At 29.3% G+C, this 21552-nt stretch overlaps 1 protein-coding gene and 1 non-coding gene across 3 annotated transcripts; one reads left to right on the top strand and one right to left on the bottom strand.

Moving 5' to 3' along the window:
* The first annotated feature begins 90 nt into the window (after positions 1 to 90).
* LOC111030265 lies at positions 91 to 11847 on the top strand. 2 transcript variants are annotated; one of them, XM_022309682.1, is made up of 8 exons: positions 91 to 246; positions 4415 to 4600; positions 4887 to 5112; positions 5189 to 5517; positions 5600 to 5810; positions 7381 to 7663; positions 8561 to 8871; positions 8942 to 11847. In XM_022309682.1, exons 3-8 carry the CDS (start codon positions 4895 to 4897, stop codon positions 11364 to 11366), a joined length of 3777 nt encoding a protein of 1258 aa, XP_022165374.1. In that variant the 5' UTR covers positions 91 to 246; positions 4415 to 4600; positions 4887 to 4894; the 3' UTR covers positions 11367 to 11847. The 2 variants fall into 2 exon arrangements, with proteins under 2 accessions (XP_022165374.1, XP_022165375.1); XM_022309683.1 differs by lacking the exon at positions 91 to 246 and adding an exon at positions 4074 to 4344.
* A 1143-nt stretch (positions 11848 to 12990) lies between these two features.
* Trnae-uuc lies at positions 12991 to 13062 on the bottom strand. Its single transcript has one exon. It is a non-coding gene; the product is annotated as a tRNA-Glu (tRNA).
* Between the last annotated feature and the right edge of the window lie 8490 nt (positions 13063 to 21552).

The raw sequence follows: 21552 nt of genomic DNA, 5'->3' as shown, positions 1-21552 counted from the left end.
TCGACAGTGTGACCGTCCTACGGCGACGACGGACCGGCCACGCGGCGGTTCCGACGGTCGTACTGTCTACACGCGGGCCGAGCGCGCCGAACACGCGCGCGTTCAAAATTACGTCGTTCGTTTTGTGGAACGATGGCGGCAATGACCTCCGGACGAGCGACTGCGACTGAAAAAAAAGCACGTTTCTTTCACGATAAAACGAATGGCATGTCTTCATCTTCAGAATACTTCGCGTGGACGCATAAAGTATATTTTAATATTATATTATTGTTGTTTAAAAGTTAAAATGTCTTGAATACCGCAGTAGGTAAGCGGTTATAGCGGTAAGCTGTTTGAACGTATGTTACAATTATGGACAAAACAATAATATTTAGATGAAACCGGTCATGTATGAATGTGTGATTGTGGGGGTACAAAATGCACTTAATAATGTACGATCTCACTGAATTCGAATAAACGTTAATACGTTATTTTTCTCCAGAGATATGAAACGGTGTAGTTGGAGAAAAAACTACGGAGGGGAGCAAGAATAAAATAATATCGTGTCATATTTTATTATCAACGGCGTGAAATGTGTCGTATGTCGATATTTAATACTAGGTAAACTATAGTTTTGTTTTATTATTATTATTTTCGTTTAAGCGTCAACTCAACTACTCAGTAGGGTAGTAGCTTAAATTCGTATTTACGTTATATTAATTGTAGAGGTGGCTCGTGCTGTTTGAAGTTCGAAAAATCAAACCGAACTTTTCGTTTTTTTCGTCGATCGAACTTGAACAAAAGTTCGAAATAATTTGAACTCCAAAAAAATTCCAAAACGATAAACTACGTTTGGAACCAAAAATGTTCCCTATGTGGATGTTTAATGATGAATTTGTAAATGGTCTTGTCTATACAACCATACTTCTATACTATAGTTTATTATTTTTAATGTGGAGATGAGTTGAATGTTCTGAGAGACTGTTCGGGCTTTGATTACTTCTTGTGTAATTGAATAATTATTTATAGACTTACACAATTATTTTGCTTTTGTACTATTTTTATAATCAGAGTTTGTAACGCTTAATAATATTAAAAATTAATATCAATTATTGTTATTCATAAATCATAATTCATAATCATTTGTAACATTGGTCTTTACTCGATATACCTAGCCGTTATATAGTCGTTATCCGATACACAATAATGCGTCTAATTAGTTATCAGTGTTACATTATATTTATTACTACGGCTGTTGTCTGTTTGGTTCGAAGTACGAATAAAAAGTTCTATTGGAGTTCGACATTACACTGAATATTGATCGGTCCGTGTTCTGTTCAACATACGAGTTAAAGGATCGGTTCGAAACAATATTTTTGAATTCGACTCACCCACCTCTACTTAATTTTTACATCAGCATACAGTATTTTCTATATAGTAACTTATCTAATCTTGAATACCGTTTTTCACGTAGGTTTTCGTCGCCTTAGGTCTGAGTATAATACCAAGAAGTTAAACCTTTTATTTGCTTAACAATTAGCTTTTAGTACACGTACTATAACGTACACCTATAGGTACAAGTTTTGTCAATACAAAGTAGGTTCTTACTGTTATGTAATTTTGGTAAATTGTTCTTTTTTTCATAATTTATCACAAAATATTAACAGTTTTAAGCATAATATCATGGAAATAGTTAAGAAATATTATTCGATAAAAGCAATAAGTACTTAATAACTTATTGTTTGAAAATTTATATTTGCTTATGTGTTGTATGTTCTCTAAATATTTAAGAAGATTCTAATGTTTGTTTAGACGTTCAGTGGAACATCCTGGGAGGGGGGGGGAGGAAAGTGCCCTTCATTTACCACCACATTTAGGCAACCGATAAGTTTTAATCACCAATTTACACATTTATCGACAAAATACATGCGGATATGCGATCGTAATTTACATATTTTTTTAGCCATACCTCTATAGCGTCTACTATATTTTTTTTTATAGCTATTGGGTTTTTTTTATTAGTTACCATGGTCTTATTAGGATTATAAACTACTTCATACTATTTTTACTGCACAAATACAATAATTATTCATCTGGGTGTACTTAGGTTTTATTTGCTATGTAGGTCAAATGTCACAAAGCCCACTATTTTAAAATCACGTACGCAAATAATAATCGAAATACGAGTCAATGTTCATAATGTAAACATAAAATAATATTATAAGTCATAAAAATAATGTAATTTAGTATAAATTCAAAATTTGTGATTATCAAGCATTATTTTTTGCTTTTTTTTTACAAGATAAATAACACGATTAAAATAATACCTACCTAAACTTACATTCCAGGCTTCAGCAATCAATTTATACAATAATAAAATGTTATGTATTAATGTGGTTCATACGGATATAGATACTGAAATGAGTGAAATGTAATGAGATACATTTTTACTGCTGAAAGTTATCTGTAAATTTAAAATTGTTTTCATATTACTTTTGAAAACATTGTACGCATCAGATTCAAATTATGGTACAAATAAATCTCATATGACATTTCTTGAAAAATAATAATATAAACTTATCTAAAAACTTAAAAACACTAAACGGTTATAAGACCAACTGAAATTGTTTTTTTTTTTATTATGAAATATGACTATTGACTGTGTTTTTGTAATATGTACCTAATGTAAATGAAGTGTTCTGTAAATAAATAAAAATAAACAAGTTTTATAAATATGAAATAAAAAATACTTAATATTAAGTAATAGAAATATGACATATTATGTATAGTGTTAGTCTAATATTTATGTAGTTGTATCTAGTATATACTAGATTTTATTCTAGATTTTGTCATTTTATTATTATTTTTTTGCGTGAGAAAAAATTTTACAAAACAATATTTGAGAATTTTATCATTATTTTTTTCTAAGAGAATGACGTCAGCACCATATTTGTTTTCTCTCTTTGACTCACGCGCCACGTCATAAAGACGAAACGCAATAACGCATTTAAGTAAAATCGTTTTTTATGATTTGTGAGTGATTAAAAATATTAGAATAAAATTACTATCTTTTACAAAATGAATAGAGAATAATATTTGGAGGGTTTTACACATCGATTTTCTATTTTATTATTATTTGACTAATAAAAAATTAATTTTTAAAATTTAAATGGATATTTAATTGTATTGAGAATTGAGATAATATTTAGACAGACTGATACTTCAAACCAACAAAAATTGTATTCTCTACTATTTTTGTAATGCTCAATTTTACTCTAAGATTACTCGAAAACATAAAAAATTAATTGTACACTAAAGGGTTTTGTCTATGTCTGAACTCTGAAAGAGTAAACAAAATACAAAATAATTTAATGTAACAATTTTTATCAAAATAAATTAAGTATAGGCACACATCGCAATTATTGAATTATCTAACTACTGGAAATATAGTTGTACTGAATAAAACTTTAAAAATATTTACAATTAAAAAATTAAAATGCATTTCGTTCGAAAAGTTTTGCATGGAAACACATATTTATTTATAGTTTTATTCACAGCATGCTTATATCAATAAATAAATAACATCGATTACCTTATTATGAATTTGAATTTATTATCGGCATCATACAAATTATATTTAATTAGTTATTAACAATCACTAAACATGTGTCAACCTAATGAATCAATATACAATGATGTATAAAATATGTATAATATGGTCTATTAAACATGATTTAGTAGCTCATGATTGGTCCATTCAATTTTGTTGAACAATTAAATTAATCAATCGTTTATGTAACCCGGCCCCAGGGCCTAGGGGTAAGTGTATTATGCTTATCAGGGACGGATCCAGCGGAGAGCTAGGGGCCCAATCCCCAACCATCTTATTTAACCAATTTTTTTTATTATTCTATAGATCCTGCAAATATTAGTTTATTACTATATTCCAAGATGGTTAGGTAACAATAGTTGTTTATGTATGATAATATAATAAGTATTAGTAAATGTATTAGTAAATGTATTACTTACTTATAATATTATTTTAATAGAAAAGTTAATACTATATGTCTATATTACATATAAGTAAATAAAATTTGTTTTTTCATTGAGTTATTGACGAATATTGCGTGTAAACGTGCAATGATCTTTTCAAACAAAAATGCAATATTGTTCCGCATTCTTATGTGCATTTACTTCACGGGTGAACAGCACCTGAGTAATAACAAAAGTATAAAATAATACGAAAAACACGAAATAAAATTGTTTTTATTTTGATACACACAAATTGACAAGTATTGTTGAACATAAGAGGGATTGCGTGTCGAAGATTCCGTCAGACTTCATGTTATTTAAAAAATGTCACGAGTATGTATACGATTGTATACATCTCCATTTATAAAAACAACAAACTAAATTGTTTATGTTTCCATTACAGAAAATACCATCGCGTTATATATACAAGCGTGTGTGCAAAACGCCTCACAAACCACGCCGAGTCGACAGAGCATAATGTTGTAGACAAATTATAAGTGGTCTCCAGTACAGTGTTTGATATTTTGAATTCGTTTCTACGTGTATTTAAACGATACGAATTCGTCCAAGACATCGTCTTAGGTTCTTAGTAAGTGATTCGCATTTGTAATTTTTAAATATTTTGTATATTATAATGTACGCAAATGTGGGTATACCGTATACGGTATACCTACCGGCTACCGTCGATTGTCAGGTTTAATTGACAAACTTTTATTCTAGAATGTCTAGAATTCTATCTAAATGTCTTATTTAAGGCATGCCTATACGAGTGTTGCAAACGAATACATACTTTATAATGTGATCATGTTTTTGATGTATACGAATAATACAATAATTCGTAACGATTTTATTAAAATAATATTTTGTTGTTGCAGATTATACAATGTTTAACATCGTTTCGTTAGGAGCGTTGCTCTTGTTTGGCACTTGCTTGACAAACTCACAAAATCCAAGTATCTTAGTGCAACCTGCAGGTTATTTGACCAACGTTTTATCTATAAATATCAATACTAAAAAATGTATGCATACCGTCAGCGATCACTTCTTAAGTATTGCACTGGAACCGTCAACTATATTTTCGGCATTGCAAAAAAACCTTGGGTTTGTTTTCATAATTTCTGTGTGATAAGTATACATATAATATCTTATAAATATGCAATTAATTTATGTATTTTAGACCAGCCACCATTAACATGGCTAAAGGCTTAAATCCAGCGTACATAAGGATATCTGGTCCGGAATGCAATAACTTCAAGTTTCAAGGGGGTGAAGACACTTCGAAATTGTCACCAACCCATCCCGCAAGACAAGGGAAAAACAATATAACTATTACCGGCTGGCACTGGTCACAGTTAAACGAATTTATAGCCAAAACTGGATTGGATTTAATTGTGGGCTTAAATGTTATGAATAGAAAACACGGATCGTGGGATCTTAGTAACACCTTAGATCTTATATCATATTCGGATAAACAAGGCTACAATATGGCGTTCCAAATTGGCAATGGTTGGTACATCTTTATACTTAACATTCTACAATTGCATGTAAAAAGTACCCATTATTAAACATGCCTAATTGTATTGTTCAGATATTCAAACGATTGGATCGCGTATTGATGGTTCGTCACTCGGTAGGGATGCAAACAGATTACGTAAAGTACTTGAAGCATTCCCTAGATACTTGAATTCGCCAATTATGGGTCCTGACGTTAGATCGTGTGAAACTCCAGAAGAAGCTCGGTATTTGAAGAATTTTATCATAGAATCTGGTCCTTCGCTTTCTGCATTATCATACCAAGTGTAAGTAGTACTTTTTTTTAAAAATTAATTTAACATAAGTCATAAATATTATAATATTATATTTAACTATATTATCTCTAAACGTTTTTTAAGATAAAAGATTTCACACTTAATCAGTATACTGAATTACATACAATATTATAAAATTATTATTATTCGATTGCACATTTGTAAGTAATAAGTTATTACTTAATATATACAATCAGGACTCGGGAGATATAGTACTAAAAAGTTACTATTTAGAGCTTAAATATATGCATATTTGCTTGTAAACAAAAAAATATGTGCTATAAATACAGTCAAAACTCTTTATAACGAAACTCTTTACAACGAAAAACTCTATATAACGTAAACATTACATAATAATGGTTGGTTTGCTATATTATAACCCATTAGACAATTCATTCTCTATAACGTATTAGTCACTCTCAATAACGAAACAATATTTTATGTTTCATAATACAATTTACGTGTTATCGTATCCATTACATTATATATAAACTATAAAAATAATCGGCAATAATGCCGAATAAAAAAGTCCAAACTAAGATCACAGACTATTTTAAATAAAGTATAAATATGTATAGTATAAAAATTAAATTATATTTAATAAGTATGTATAATAATAATAATAATTTAATATAATACGTAAATATATATAAAATAATGTAAAAATAATGATGTGTTTGATATATAATATTACATAGTTACACATACCTATTTATACATAAATAATTAAAATTTTGTTTTTTTAAACTCTCTCTATTACGAAAACTCTCTATAACGAAAGAAATCTGTTGGTCCCTTCAGATTCTTTATAAAGAGTTTTGACTGTAGGTATAAATATATTGAAAACGATTCTTGATATTTAAGACAGGGCTTACCTACACAAAATTTCAAGATTTTTGGTCTATTATTTAATAATATAAATATCAATCAATCCTTAGGTCTGTCAGCTTACTACACTCTCGGACTCTCTCCTATATTGTATTTTGTATATACATATAATGTAAAAATATATTATAGCTTAGTCTATGTTTACCGCCAAAAATAATAATATAGATTAGTTAGTTAGTTTCATTAGTTTACTTTTTTTTACTCAAGAATAGGTTGTTTAGTAATTGGTATATATTTATTTATATCTGCATATTATACATATAGTGTTTTTTTTTACTAAAGAAATAACCCTCGGCATCTAGGCCATTGGGTAAGATACATATTTTTACAAATATACATATAGTATTGTCAATAATGTAAAGTAATAGTAATAGTAAAAGTTTTATTTTGAGTAGGTAATCAATCAAATACATATTTTTCATACAATTATTTAACAAGAACAAATTGGATACATATATTTTATTTACAATTACTGTAACAGTTTACTGTGTATCAGGGGACAATAATTGTAACATTTTTTCTATTAATAGAATTCTCATAATTTTACTTAGTCATTAAAATTTAAAAGTATTTTAATAGTATAAAATTCAAAACATTTTGTCAGTTAATCGCATTTTACTGAAATTGTATTTTAGGGGGAAAAAATGAAATTTAATAATAAATCTTTTTTTAGACCCTTTTCAAGTGAAAAAAATGTTGAGAATCCCACTGAAATATTCAGCTACATACAAAATCAAATGGAAGCTAGGGTGTGGCAAAAAGATGTGACAAACAAATATCTAGGAAAAATAGCCACCAAGAAACCTTTATGGATTGTAGAATCGGGAAATAAAGATAGAAGAGGAGATTTCATGGATGGATTAACTTGGGCACAAAGGCTATGTGCAGGTGCTCGAGTTGGAATAAATACTATTATGAGAAAACCATCGTTGTCATCGCTAAGTGAGCCAACTCCGGTAATTATAAAATTGAATCAATACTTTTAATTTCAAATAATGTTATTTAAGTTATAATTGACATTATCAAGACTCATAAGTTATAACAGTCTTAATGTTCTTAATAAAATTGTAAGTATATATCTAGACATTTTAAAAACAATTTAAATTCTTCATAAAACATAGGTGCTTTACTGCTTTAAATAACTTGTATATATCTTAAAATTCAAAAATAAATAGAGCTCAAATGACCTTAAATAATTGTTAATTTTAGTATATAAAATACATATTTTGGATTCTGAGTGTATCGATGAATGCAATGTTGTTACAATATGATGTGTTCTTTGTGTACCTGGAAACACTTATTGTAGAATAATACTCTGATCATAAATTTCGATTCAATCATTTTTTAAATATTCCTGAAAATCAAAAAAAAAAATACAAAATGTTGTTAATATTATTATTTAAATGATTGTTTACCAAAAAGTTAGACTGTAGAAATATTGTAATTAGAATGACTGACTGAACCAATGTATCATTAATATCAACAATTTAATTGGTAGTTTTATTTGTTTGATTTAATTGTTAGTGAATTTTAGTTGCGAAAAACTGATTTTTATTCAACAGAAGCTTAAAACCCAATATATTTGTTTTTTTTTAACATAATATTGGATTATTTTTCATACTAAATAGTAAATTGTTTTTTGTTATAAAAGTATTATCAAATTTATTTTATTTGTGTTTTAGTTATTTACATATACTTTTCTTATGAGTATATTTTTTAGAAGTATTTAAAAATTAATGAATAATGATGAATTCACATTAAAACTTAATAACTATAATCATATAATTACAATTTTTAATTATTTATTCAAAAAGAGTATAATATAGATAATAACCAAATCATTATTTGTACAGGATTATTGGGTATCAGTTCTACACAAAGCTTTGGTTGGATCAGAAGTTTTAGACATTAAGATTTCGTCTGGAAATAAAACTCGTTTAGAAACAGTTGCCCATTGTACAAAAATGTCACCGTACGATCCCAACGAAGGAATATTAGCTCCTGAATATCGATATAATAGGGGCGCAGTTGTAGTTTTTGGTGTAAACATGGGATCAGAAGCCATAAAAATATCATTAAAAACAGGGCAAATGCAAAGTTTACCATTACATCAATATTTCTTAACTACCAACAACAGGCGAACCAAAAGAGCTTTGAAGTCTTTGTAAGTGGAATATAAAATAATTGAATATGCACCATGTAACTATAATAGCATATTTTATATTTTTATTTAGGTCTACTATGCTTAATGGACAAAAATTAATTTTATCACCTGATGGCGATCTTCCAATTATATCACCAAAAATTCGAGTATCCAACCAATTGATTACTATTCCCAGTCAATGCGTATTTTTTTTAGTGTTACCGGACAGTAAATCAAAGGCGTGCATGGCAGTTCAGATTGAAGAATCTAAAGAGTCTTATAAAAACGGTGTCAAGATTTTAGATCAAGAGGAGTTTGATGAAACCGATTACAGTACACCGATATTAGACCAAGAAGACGAATTGGTCTCAAATGAAAAACAAATGTATGTGGCATTCCGACCTAAATATATTAAAACCAATGATGAACCTGTAGTTGAAAGAAAAGTTAATAATATCCGAATATCTCAGCAAAACAATGAGGGCTCACCTAATATTGAAAACTTGCAACAATCTGAACCACTGGTAAAATATGTCACATTTTCTAATAATAATTGGCTTTCGAAATTCCCGAAAACATTAAATAATCGAGAATATTCTGATGAGCCTCCGACATTTCCTTCAACCGAAACCACCACAATAGAAACACAAACAGAGTTAGCAAGTCTACCACCACCTAAAAGCAGAAGAGAAAAATATCACATTCTAGCTCAAGCAGTTGCTGGGAGAAGACATGCAGAGAAAAACCTTCGATCAGACTTATACTCAAATTTAGATTCTGCTATATCATCTCTTAAACCTTCTCAAAAGTTAAAATTAATAAAAAGATCTATCGATGACACAGATTATAGTTCAAAAGAATTAGATGCAATTATTAAAGAATTTACAAACACAGAAATACTGCCATTAGATCCATTATCGAAAAATGACCAATCCTCTTCTGAAATACCTTTTAAACTTGATGAAGACCGTTTTAAATCACATGATCGTATTAAAAAAGAATATACAACAATAAACACTGTAGTCCCTGAGGTGAAACAATCGGAACTTACTTCACAAACACTACAAAAAACTATAATCACCTCAACTCCACCCATGTCAACTGCAGCAGTAGATAAACATCATGCAAAATATGATAGTCATGTTCAAAAAATTAAAACCAGGGCAGAACAAGCTTTAGCTAAAGTAAATGAGAAAACTTCTCTAAAAATCAAAGGAAGAAGACGGCAAGATAAATTTAAAGAAGAAGTAAAAGATCCCACTGTACAGCACTCAATAACTGAAAAGCCAATGACAACAAGTACAAAATCAATAACTGAAAATGCAATGATGGAAAGTACAAAATCAATAACTGGAAATTCAATGGTGTCAAGTATAAAATCAATTTCCGTAAACACAGAACTGCCTAGTAATGAAAACATAACCAACTTGGCCGATAAATTAAGATATAATCGCCAAACAAATAGTACAACTACTAAAATAGCAAGACCTAAAATCAATCTGAAATCGAAAAAATATATCAACCTTTTAGACGTGGAAAACGTCAAGACTACTCCAATAAGCCATCCTCCAATAACCGAAATAACTAATGCTCAACCTAGTGTTACAGAAATGCCCACCAAAAAAACTTTGAAGTTGAGGAGTTTTACATATGTACCAAAAACTTTTATATTAACCAAACCTAAAGTTATTGATGTAGCAGAAATAAAGAATGGCAAAACAGTAGTAAGAGAGAGTCGTGAAACAACAATACTACCAATACCAAAAATTAAAACCAAACCAGTTCTACATCCTTTAGGAAGAGTAAGAACTCTACCCAATGTCGATCTCGAACAAATTGCAACTAACGAAAAAATCGCAGAAAGATTGGTCGAGAACCTTAAGGACGGGAAAAAAATATTACAGTCCGAACAAATTGTCAGCCCAATAGATAATAAAAGTGAAGATAGTAAACTTGAAAGCAAAACCAGTTCATCGGCAGTAATTAAAATTAAAGCTTTAGAAGAAAAATTAAAAACTCGTAGAATGGAAATAGAACATAAACTTCATCAGAAAGTTCACAAAGTCAAACGATCCCTCAAAAATGTTGTAGTTGAAGATGACATAATGGATGTTAATGACATTTTGAATTCTGATAGATCCAATGAACTTAGCATAAAAGGTGAGCCAGTTTTGAAACGTGAAATTATTAGGTATCCCCGATCGGTGGCTGACTTTACGGTTAAGTTAAACGAAGTGAATACATACATAGACAAAAACGAGCATGCTGTTGATCCAAAAAACAACGAAGTCACAGGAGACAGTGATAATTTGATAGACTGGAAAAATAAGAACGAAATGAACATTTTATCAGAAGACAGTGGGTTTGACAATTTAAACATTAAACTTAAACGCAAATCTGTTTTTGAGGATACAGACGAAGACGATTACAGTAAGACAACTATTAATATGGTCAATAAACTGTTTAGCCATATGAAGACATTTTGGAAATATTTAAAGAAAACATTCCAATTGTAAAAACATAACAAATATAATAATTATATAAATAATATAAAATTATTTAAGTATAATGTTAGGAACTTTAAATGTACCTGCTACTGAACATTTAATTTAACTTGTTTACTTTGTACAAATACGTATTAATTAATTATTATTTTTATACGTTTCAATTAATTTATTCAACTATTGAGTAGGAGGCATGCATAAGACGACGATGTTGTCGTATTTATTTTTTGTTATTGTAATACCTATATTTATATTATCCTTTAGGTACTATAATAGTATAACCTATAAGTATTTTAATATTAGTCTTAACGCTATGATTGAATTTGACCAATGTAGCTTAATATTAGTATTAAAGATACCTACTTATGTTATATTAAATAATTGTAAATTAAGAATTTATTAATTACATAATATAGATTTAGATTATATTTATATCAATTTACAAAAGTTGTAATGTATATTTTATTTATTATACCTTTTTAAACAGCTGTCTGTAGGAATCATGTCATCATTAAACAATATTATAATTTATTTGTGCTTGCATATAAATACCTATTAAAATATGTTAAAATATTTTTTTTTCAAACTTATAGTTTCTCAATAGATGAATATATTATTAAAATAACAGAAGTGAGTCACTTTCAAGCTGCTGGCTATGTGGAGTTGAAAATTCTTAATAGGTACATTATTAATCAATAATAATACAACATTAATAACAATTGTATGAATTAAAAATAAGAAATAAGATATTAATAAATAAATATAATAGGTAATACGGTTAAAGTAAATTTTAGTGAATATTGGTTACAAAATCAGGACGAAACAGATCGTGGAACATAATTTACAATAATACAAGATGATGACAATACCTAATGTATAATTTTTGGTACAGTTACATAAGCTTTTCCTAATCTAAATAATATTATAAGTAATGGTAGTAATAATATTTATTCTTAATGGTGTGGATAATAAAAGTTATGGTGGTTAATTTTATCCCAATTGAGCAAAACAATTTCTCAATTTAGGAATATTTATATTAATTTTGTGCTTAAAATGGGAACAATGAGAATGTTTTGGTGATGGTAGTAGGTATTAAGTTATATTTATGCTTAAATAATTTTGTAGGTACTAAAATTAATTAAGTGAAGAAATATTTTTAATTCACTTTAATATAGTGCATTAGTAGCTTAAAGTCTTGATTTGTTGAATAGATATTTAATTTATGAGTTTAATGTGGTCCTATAGCTAAACCTATAGATATTATTGATTAATAGCTAATACATATTAAGACGTATTAATAATATTAAACTTCAGGTAATATAATATTTATAGGCATACCATAGGTTTACAATTTTGAAACCATTAATGAAGTATACAAAATTGCTAACTTATAAATTATAATATTTTAAGTAAAATGTAAATATTATTATGTCTGTGGGTCATTAATTTATTTTGAATCATAGACCTTATACTACTCAACAAGAACTGTGTATAACCATAGAACAATATAGAGGGAGGGAGGGAGGGAGGGGGTAGGTTTTGCAAATCTCGAAATATATTGTAGGTAATTTGAGTAAAAACTAAAAATTGTAAAATAGTAATTTACTGGGGTAGTAAAAAAAAATGTAAAAATTTATTCCGGTACCGGGAATCGAACCCGAGCCTCCTGGGTGAAAGCCAGGTATCCTAGCCACTAGACCATACCGGATCGTTGTAGTGTAGAGAAGTATTGTAAATATTTAAGTGCTTACTATAATTATTTTGTCATTTTTTTGATAGTTCAAAGTGCTGAGCACTAAATCTGGATCAATCAATATCCGGGTTATGGATACCAATCCGGATTTACGAATTATATTATGAATCTGGAGCGTTAAAATGAATTTGGAATAAGTTATTTATTCTATAATGGTAGGTAGGTATATAAAAATAATAAAGGCGTAATATAATAATTAAACAAAAAAGAATGTTTCTTGAAATATTATCTTAATAAAATGTATACATTTTGAAAATAATAGAAATAAATAAAAATTGTGGTGATTAGGTATAAGAAAAAAAAATTTGAACTTCACTCCTTCAGTTTTTATTAAAAAAAAAAATAATAATAATAATAGTTGGATATTTCTCCACAAGGCTTCAACCTTACTTTTCTCTTCGCAAATCGCAATAATATCGGACTGAAAGGTTTTACTTTTTTCAACGAATCAATTTTAAGCCTCGATATTACTCCTAATGTGCCATAAAATGAAAATCGATAAAAATGGACTACCTATAACCGTTTTTCCCCTGTACCACTGTACTTACTCTTGAATTCAAATTATTCATTTTTTTATTGATGATTGTATGTTTATAAGAATTTTCATTCTTCGGTCAAAGAGCTTAAAATTTCAATTCAAAGTACTTCACATGAGATTTTCTTAAAGCAGTTTTAAAAAAATGAAGGTATACTTACATTATCACAATTTATTTTTACACTCCATTAATCCATTTTATAATAGCGCTTTGGAGGTTATTCATAAAACATAAAGTAGAAACCAATTGAATTAATAAACAAAAACATACCCATGTTAAATATTATCTGATCAACACAATTTTTAGTAGGTACCTACTTTTTTATATCCATCTAATCTACAACAATAATCTGAACATTTTATTAAACTTTGTTAATGTACAAATATTAATCGAGATGCAAAATATCAAAGTGAGATAAAGTGTTAAATTAATAATTTGCATCGTACGTACGTCGTACCTAGTATGTAGTATCTACCCACACATTATTTATATTTAAGCCTTCAGTCTTACCGATAATTCGACCATCTCGACCATATAAACTAAGTTATGGTTTATAATTTGTACTTATGGTAGAAGATTTAAACCAGGGGTCTCCAAACTATGGCCCGCGAACAAGTCTTAACCACGGACTAAGATAAAAACAATGAAATTCAATGCATAATAAAACCTTGGCACAAATATCTATTAGCTTAAAGGATAACAATAAACACTAATTAAATATTTTATTCTATTACATTTCAATTTAAAAAAATAGACACGATATATTTGCATTCTTATTAATGATACAATACATTTTGCGGCAATAAAGTAATTATAATATTGACATTGAACACGTTTATTTGTATTAATATATTAATTTAAGTTTAAGAAATTCTAACAATTCATAAATATAAAATATGATATTCGCAATCATAATTATAGTTGTATTATAGACATATTATAATAGGTATAGTATGTTAGATATCCCATTACGAAAAACCTTCATTGTCTTGTATACGTTGAATTGAAACCTCAGACCTTTATTCTTAGTAATGTCGAAACTCGAATTACCTCGTACAACGGCTAACTAGTATTTTTCTTCAATTTTTAACGAAGTGTAAAATGTATTGGTTTTGAAATCATTTTTACAACCCTATACATCATTAGATGGCCCAACAATTCTATCGCTACTAAAATGACGGTGAAATATCACCATATTATAATGTATAGGTATGTCTCTCATTATTAAAAACAAAAAAAACCTCAAAGTTCTAAGAATACGAGATTAAATTTCGTACATGAGTAAATCAGTAAATTAATTTTAAGTATTTCACAAAATGTTTTCAGCACACACGATGGATACAAATAGAAAAACACCTTTAGTTTCATTAATTTTCATAAATTTGGGACGGCGCTTCAAGTAGGCAATTTAAGGTCAACACTTGAATACTTATGTTATACATTTATAATATTCTACATGTATAGTAATCACAAAAGAAAATTACAATTTGTAACCGAACTTAATAAATCAGCTTGTGATTTTCACAATTCAGCTACATGAATATTATATTATTACGAAGTATGTGCTGCAAAGTATATTTTATTAAATAAGGCTGAATGAAGGCACTAGGCACCGAAATATTCTGCAGCTGATGTTATAGTTGCTGCGATGGATTTTGAGAACATTCTTATGAAATTAAATTCTATTTTATCCTTGAGAATATTAAATAGCAATGAATATTGTTATAAAATCTTATAACGTACTGATGAACTTATACATTACCTATACATTAGCATATTATAAATTATAGTCTAAAATGTATGGTTTAAAAAATATTCGGAAAAACTGTCGTAAATTAGCAACCCCAGTAAATCAGGTTATCTGATATTGTTGTGATAAAACATTTAAAAATGATATACCTCTAAAATTTTGAAAATCAGGTGACGAGTGACACTTAGGAATGTATTCGAAACAATTCTGTGAAAAAAAATTGGAAAAAAGTTAAATAGACAGACCACAAAATTGGTACATAAAAAATACGTGTTCTTATATATATATACAAGGATTTAATAGAGTTTCTAATATTTTTCTGGCCGATACAAAATCAACAAAACATCGTTTCTATAGATTTGACTAGTATAAATTATTCTTGTAACTCGAAAATTATTTTCACTAATTGATCACTACTACCCACTTGCTAAGCTACCTTGAGGCATCTTCTTACGCATCGTGTTCTATGCATTCAGAGTATTAATTGTTGCATCGTTGTACGCTGTTAAGTCATATGATAAAATATGTCTACCGTAGATTCTAACGACAAATCCGCAATGCCTGGGGTTAACAGAAGGCGAAAAGATGAAGAAGATATTTGAAGACCTGAGATCGGCAAAGTTCAACATTCCTACCACATTTTTGACACGAGTTGGAACATGGCCGACGTTGAAAAGAGTCTACGAGTCTACGCCGAACGTGGCCACGACTTGTCATCAACCAGCCGCAGCAGGAGACTCTGAAATATATCACTGTTTGTCCTCTTCGGTCGATCTGAAGCCTCTTGAGCCGTTTGACGTGCTCCAACAAAACTACCGCGAAACTTTATCCAGTCCATCGGACCACGAGAGGTCCGTTCCAAAGGACGCAGGATCCAACGCGTCGCTGCAGGATAACGGTGCTGCGAGTTCGACGGATACGCCGACAGGAATTAACACTTCATCGTGTACGTCCATGCAGTCGGCGCCCGAACTACCAGCAACATCGCCCAAAGTCCGGGAGACAAACGAATTTGGAGGCTGTTCAGCGCAGAGTAGATGGTCCTCAGCGCCAAATATACATATAACTTTTCGACTGGCGGACCACCCGGAACGGGAAACAGAATGCAGTGACAGGAAGTTGGTCAGTGACCCAATAAATCCTAAACGGCGTCGCTCAATATGGAGCCGGACGAAGAAATTCGTCCGGCGCATGTTTTGCTGCTCCGTTTAGAGGGTGGCCGCGACCTCTTAGTTGCTGAATTAAGTAAATAATGTAAGAGTAATTTATTTAGGTTCAATTTCAAGAAATCACGTTTACATTACCACTGAAATTATTATAGAACAGTTTTCGTTCATGAACTTGATTTACATAAATACACTTTTTTTGTTAAGCTACTTATTTTTAAAAATATTCCGAAAAATTGTCGTAAATCAGTCACACTAGTAAATCGGGTTATCTGATTTTGTTGTGATAAAACATTTAAAAATGATATACCTAACTCTGAATTATATCAAACAATTGATTGCTAACATATTATATAAAAATAATTACGTTATCAGTTTACTGTTATCAGTGAACGATATTTGATTAAAATTTAACCGCAATAATATACACAGAATAATATGAATTACGCATACAGTTTATATATGCGTAATATACAACAAACGTCTGTTTGTAATTTTTTTTCATAGAACTTCCGGAGAATTTCCTACATTCGTATGGTACGCCAAATGAAACTCGTGTGATCTTGTATTTTTTACTGGTTGATCCGCCAATACGAGATTTTTCCCATGTATTCATATCGGCGAATCGTTGACTTTTGCAAACGTTCCGGCGCTTTCTGGAACCATTGCGGGCCGGGACTTCTGCGTACAGTGACTTAGATTTAGAAAAATATTTTTTAAACAAATGTCTAAAAAAAAACCAACACTGTCAGGTCAGAGATGTCCTGCGTAACAAGTGGCTGTATGTCGTTTATGTTATTAGAATAACTCAGTAAAAACCAGTAACAGATTATCCGACGACATGTCTACGACATCCCTGCAGGACCATTTCGTCCAACACCAAAGTACCAAACATATTAGTTTGTTTCCTTTCAAGAGACAAAATCGGACAAACTAATATAATTATAATCAAACAAATAATAATTTACATTTTAAGCACATAATGAGTTGTATTCTTGTTACATAGTTATGTTATTATTACTTAATATTGCAATAGGAATATTATAAGTTTAAAAACAAGTGTACCTCTCATAAATTGTGTCTCCCAACGGCCACGAAACAGAAGACCAAATTTAATTTTAAAAAAGTAATAATGTTGCGTGTGTGAAATGTTGCAACCCAGAAAGTTCACAAAATCGAAAATACACTCTCGACGGTTCGAATAATAGTGACTAAAAAAATTGTTTTCAGTGAAAATGAAGTTAACCTACTGTAGTACTATTTCCTAAAAGTGAAATGAATTACTTTAACCATAGCAACATCATCAAATATACAAAGTAATACCATAGGCTGACAGACGGCGCGTCTACGCTCAGAATAGTTTTTCATACACAATGATTTTATACCACCGAATTCGAATTCCATATCATCGCGGATTTTCGACGACATCTATAATATATACTCTACACGTGTGTACATCATACTTGATATACCTACCATATTACGGTGCATCATTCCTAGATCCTCCGTCTGCGGAATGTAATTTTTTCTGGTCATCACTGCTAACTAGTAACAAACGTGAATAGGTATCTATAATGTTTGTAAAACAATCACAAACCAGAAAAATCGTCTGCAGATGTACACAAAGACTCGTATATTGTTTTTATACTATAATTTAGCTGTTGACGCGGACATCGCTTCTTTGCACTCTTCGCCAAATTGTTATTATGTTCAAGTCACGATATTTGAATGGCTTGTAGTCGGTGATGAAGACTTCTCACGTCGTGTCCAAACTTTGGAGTGGAATAATCGCGCCGCCGATCCGTATAACGCGGTAAGATCATATAATAACTACAATAAATTTTTTTAAACGTAAGAAATCTTAAATGATTTATTTTATGTTTGCATACATTATATTTGTAAGGAATGCGTTTTAGTTCTTAAACTCGGATACACATATTATTTTATTTATAGTTAGGTAGGTAGGTAAAAAAATGTAATTTATCAGTTTATCTTGCCACTTAGGAATGAGAACCACTACCTAAACAAATATAATATAAGTAATAAATTGAATTATTGTATATTATGGTTCTACTTATACCACTACAACAGTTTTTATGAAAGAAGTTAGAAAAAAATGTGTGCTAACAAATAAAATACGTATAGTAATGTATATAATTTTGATGAAATTGTCCAGTTCGTGTAGAATGTTCAATTTGATGCACAACATTTTTTTGTAATTTTTTTATTTAGTTGCCATTAAAATTAAATTCAATACATATTGTACATGTGCTATGAAGTATTTAAATTTATAAACACTATGAGTTTATCTTTATATTACTTTACATAATATTATGTAGGTATTTACGTTAAGTTTTATAAATTATAATTGTTTTCATCTTCGTGGACTGCTGGACTAGTACTAAAATTTATAATTTATATCGAGACTAGTACTTATTGGTTCTTAGCACAATATTACCATATCACGGAGACAGAGGTATCTACTTACTGCAATAACAGAAATTGTATTTGACTACACTAACCTATGAATTACGAAATTCCAAAAAGACAATATAATAGTTTATATTCGCTTTCCCCATATTTGCCTTGAATATTATCAAAATGTTCTTATTTTTAGATTTTCAGTCATACTTTACAACTTTGTATTACGACTTAAAAGTTAAAAGTATCAATTCAGAATGAAAGAATTAGATACCAAGTAGATACATTTAAATAAAGTAGACAATTGAATTACGAGCATTTTAATTTGAAATATTCCGAATACTTTAGTGTCAATAATGGTTTTCATAATTTAATATAGCTTGTAGGTATTACTTAAATGTGTAAGTTCAAACTCAATTGTTTTCTCAACTTAAATTGTAGGTAGGTATAGGTAAGTAGTCTAGGTACCTAGGCTGTTATCAACTAGGATGCAGAGTGAAATGTTTGCTTACTAAGTGTTGTTGTTTATAATCTTAAAGGACTTCCTTAGTTTATTGTTATGTTATTCAGTTATTTAACTTACACACTATTTGTAGTTGTCACGAACAATGACTCAAGAATGCATGTATGCCAATACAACACAGTCGTATTATTTTTGTTATAGAAAAGGTATATCATTACCTGATAAATAAATAATAAAATAAATTATACATTCAGCATTGTAGAAATTACATTCATTAAAAATTCGTTTGTACACTATAGTTGTCATTAAAATGAATGTATGTAGTATGTTGACAAACTGTCATAAACTCACATGAAACAATAAGAACATAGATCCACTTTTGTATAATTATTATGACTTATGATAATTTTTACCATTTTTATTTTTTACCAAAGTTATTAATTTGTATTACTGAAATCCAGACATTTGAATAATATAGTGAACATAGATCATATTCAATTTAAGTTCCTTCTTAAAAATTAAATCAAATTATATAAGACGAAACCATCTATACATACCATCATATGTATTACTGATAAGTGATAACATAATAAACAGTACCTAGTTAATACACTTATACCTAGTATTCAGAAATATATATATGGCAGTTGAATAATGAATAGTATCACAAAAATGATTGTGATAAATCGATAGATAATACGTTTCACTCACATGTATCTAACACAGTTGTTGCACCAACATTTAATACAACATGATATTAATTTATTTAAAATCAAACTTTTATGTGACATTCCTTACACATCTACTTATGTAGGTATTTAATGTTTGGAATACGCCAATACATAATATTAAATACATTTTTAGGATTAAAATATCAATCATAATAAATTGGTTTAACTATTTATGATTTTTAATTCTCTTATATAGTATCTTTGACATAAGCTACACAGTAACTAAAATCTTATGTCACCACTAAAAATGTTGAAAATTACATACCAAATGTTATCATGGTGACTCCGCGTATAAAATGTACAATATTTTACTACTTGATTACATTTGTGATATAAATCATAAACTAATTATTTAAGTTTGCCCATTTTTATAATACCGAATGAAAAAATATGTTCTAACATCTTATAATGAAAAAGCATTGTTTCTACACAATGGTTTTATATTCCTTAAAAAATAATGTACATTTTATTTTAAATGAAGTGATTTTGTACAAAAATGTATTATTGTAACTTATTTACTTTATACAATTATGAAATGATTTTTTGTATGAAATAAAATTGATCTGTGGCTTGGTGAGGCGCTCATACGCTCAATCTGTGACAACGCTCTGATTTTACGTAACGGCCGTCGTTATTAGCACTCGGATGGGTGACTACTCGGGTTTTTAGGAACACATCCTTGCCACAAATATTAACATGTTCGAACCCCCCCCCCCCCCCCCGCACAGAACCCGGTTAATTACCTCAGTAATTGAGTCATAATCCAAATAAAAAAAAAAAATTATTTTAGTTTGATGGTTTGGATATTGGCCTTCACAAATTTACATTATGTCGAGTGGATTAATGTAGAGATTCTAATGCACCGCACTGCGGCTGGGGCTGACGTTGAATTGAGTCCCGCAAATATTTTTGGGTTATCGGAGTTGAGTCCGACCGATATTGTTAGGTTATTTGAGTTGAGTCCCTTCAGCCTATTAGCGTTACCCAGGAGACACCACGTGGAGGTTGGCTGTGTAGTCTCCCAAAAATGTGTGTTTGCTTAAACTAATTTTTTTTTTTAATAATTATAGTTATGTACAATAAAACAATTTTTTTTAAAATAATAATAGTCATGTATAATAAAATAATTTTTTTTAAAAATAATAATAGTTATGTATAATAAAATAATGTTAATAATTATATATTGGCTGGTAAAAATTTAAATGATACAGATTTAAAAAAATCAAATCTGCAAATTTGTTTATTTATGTATTTATTTGTCTGCTCCAGTAAAAATTTTTCTTTTTCTAATGTTGATTTGCATGGTATTTTTGCTTTACTTCTTAATTTAATATATGTATCAGACTGTATTCCCAAAAGAGTGTCAACAAGAATTAAA

This window comes from Myzus persicae, unplaced genomic scaffold (assembly GCF_001856785.1).
Source record: "Myzus persicae strain clone G006 unplaced genomic scaffold, MPER_G0061.0, whole genome shotgun sequence".
NCBI lineage: Eukaryota > Metazoa > Arthropoda > Insecta > Hemiptera > Aphididae > Myzus > Myzus persicae.
Note: the sequence above shows the minus strand (reverse complement) of the source record. Positions and strands in the feature narration are given on the sequence as shown.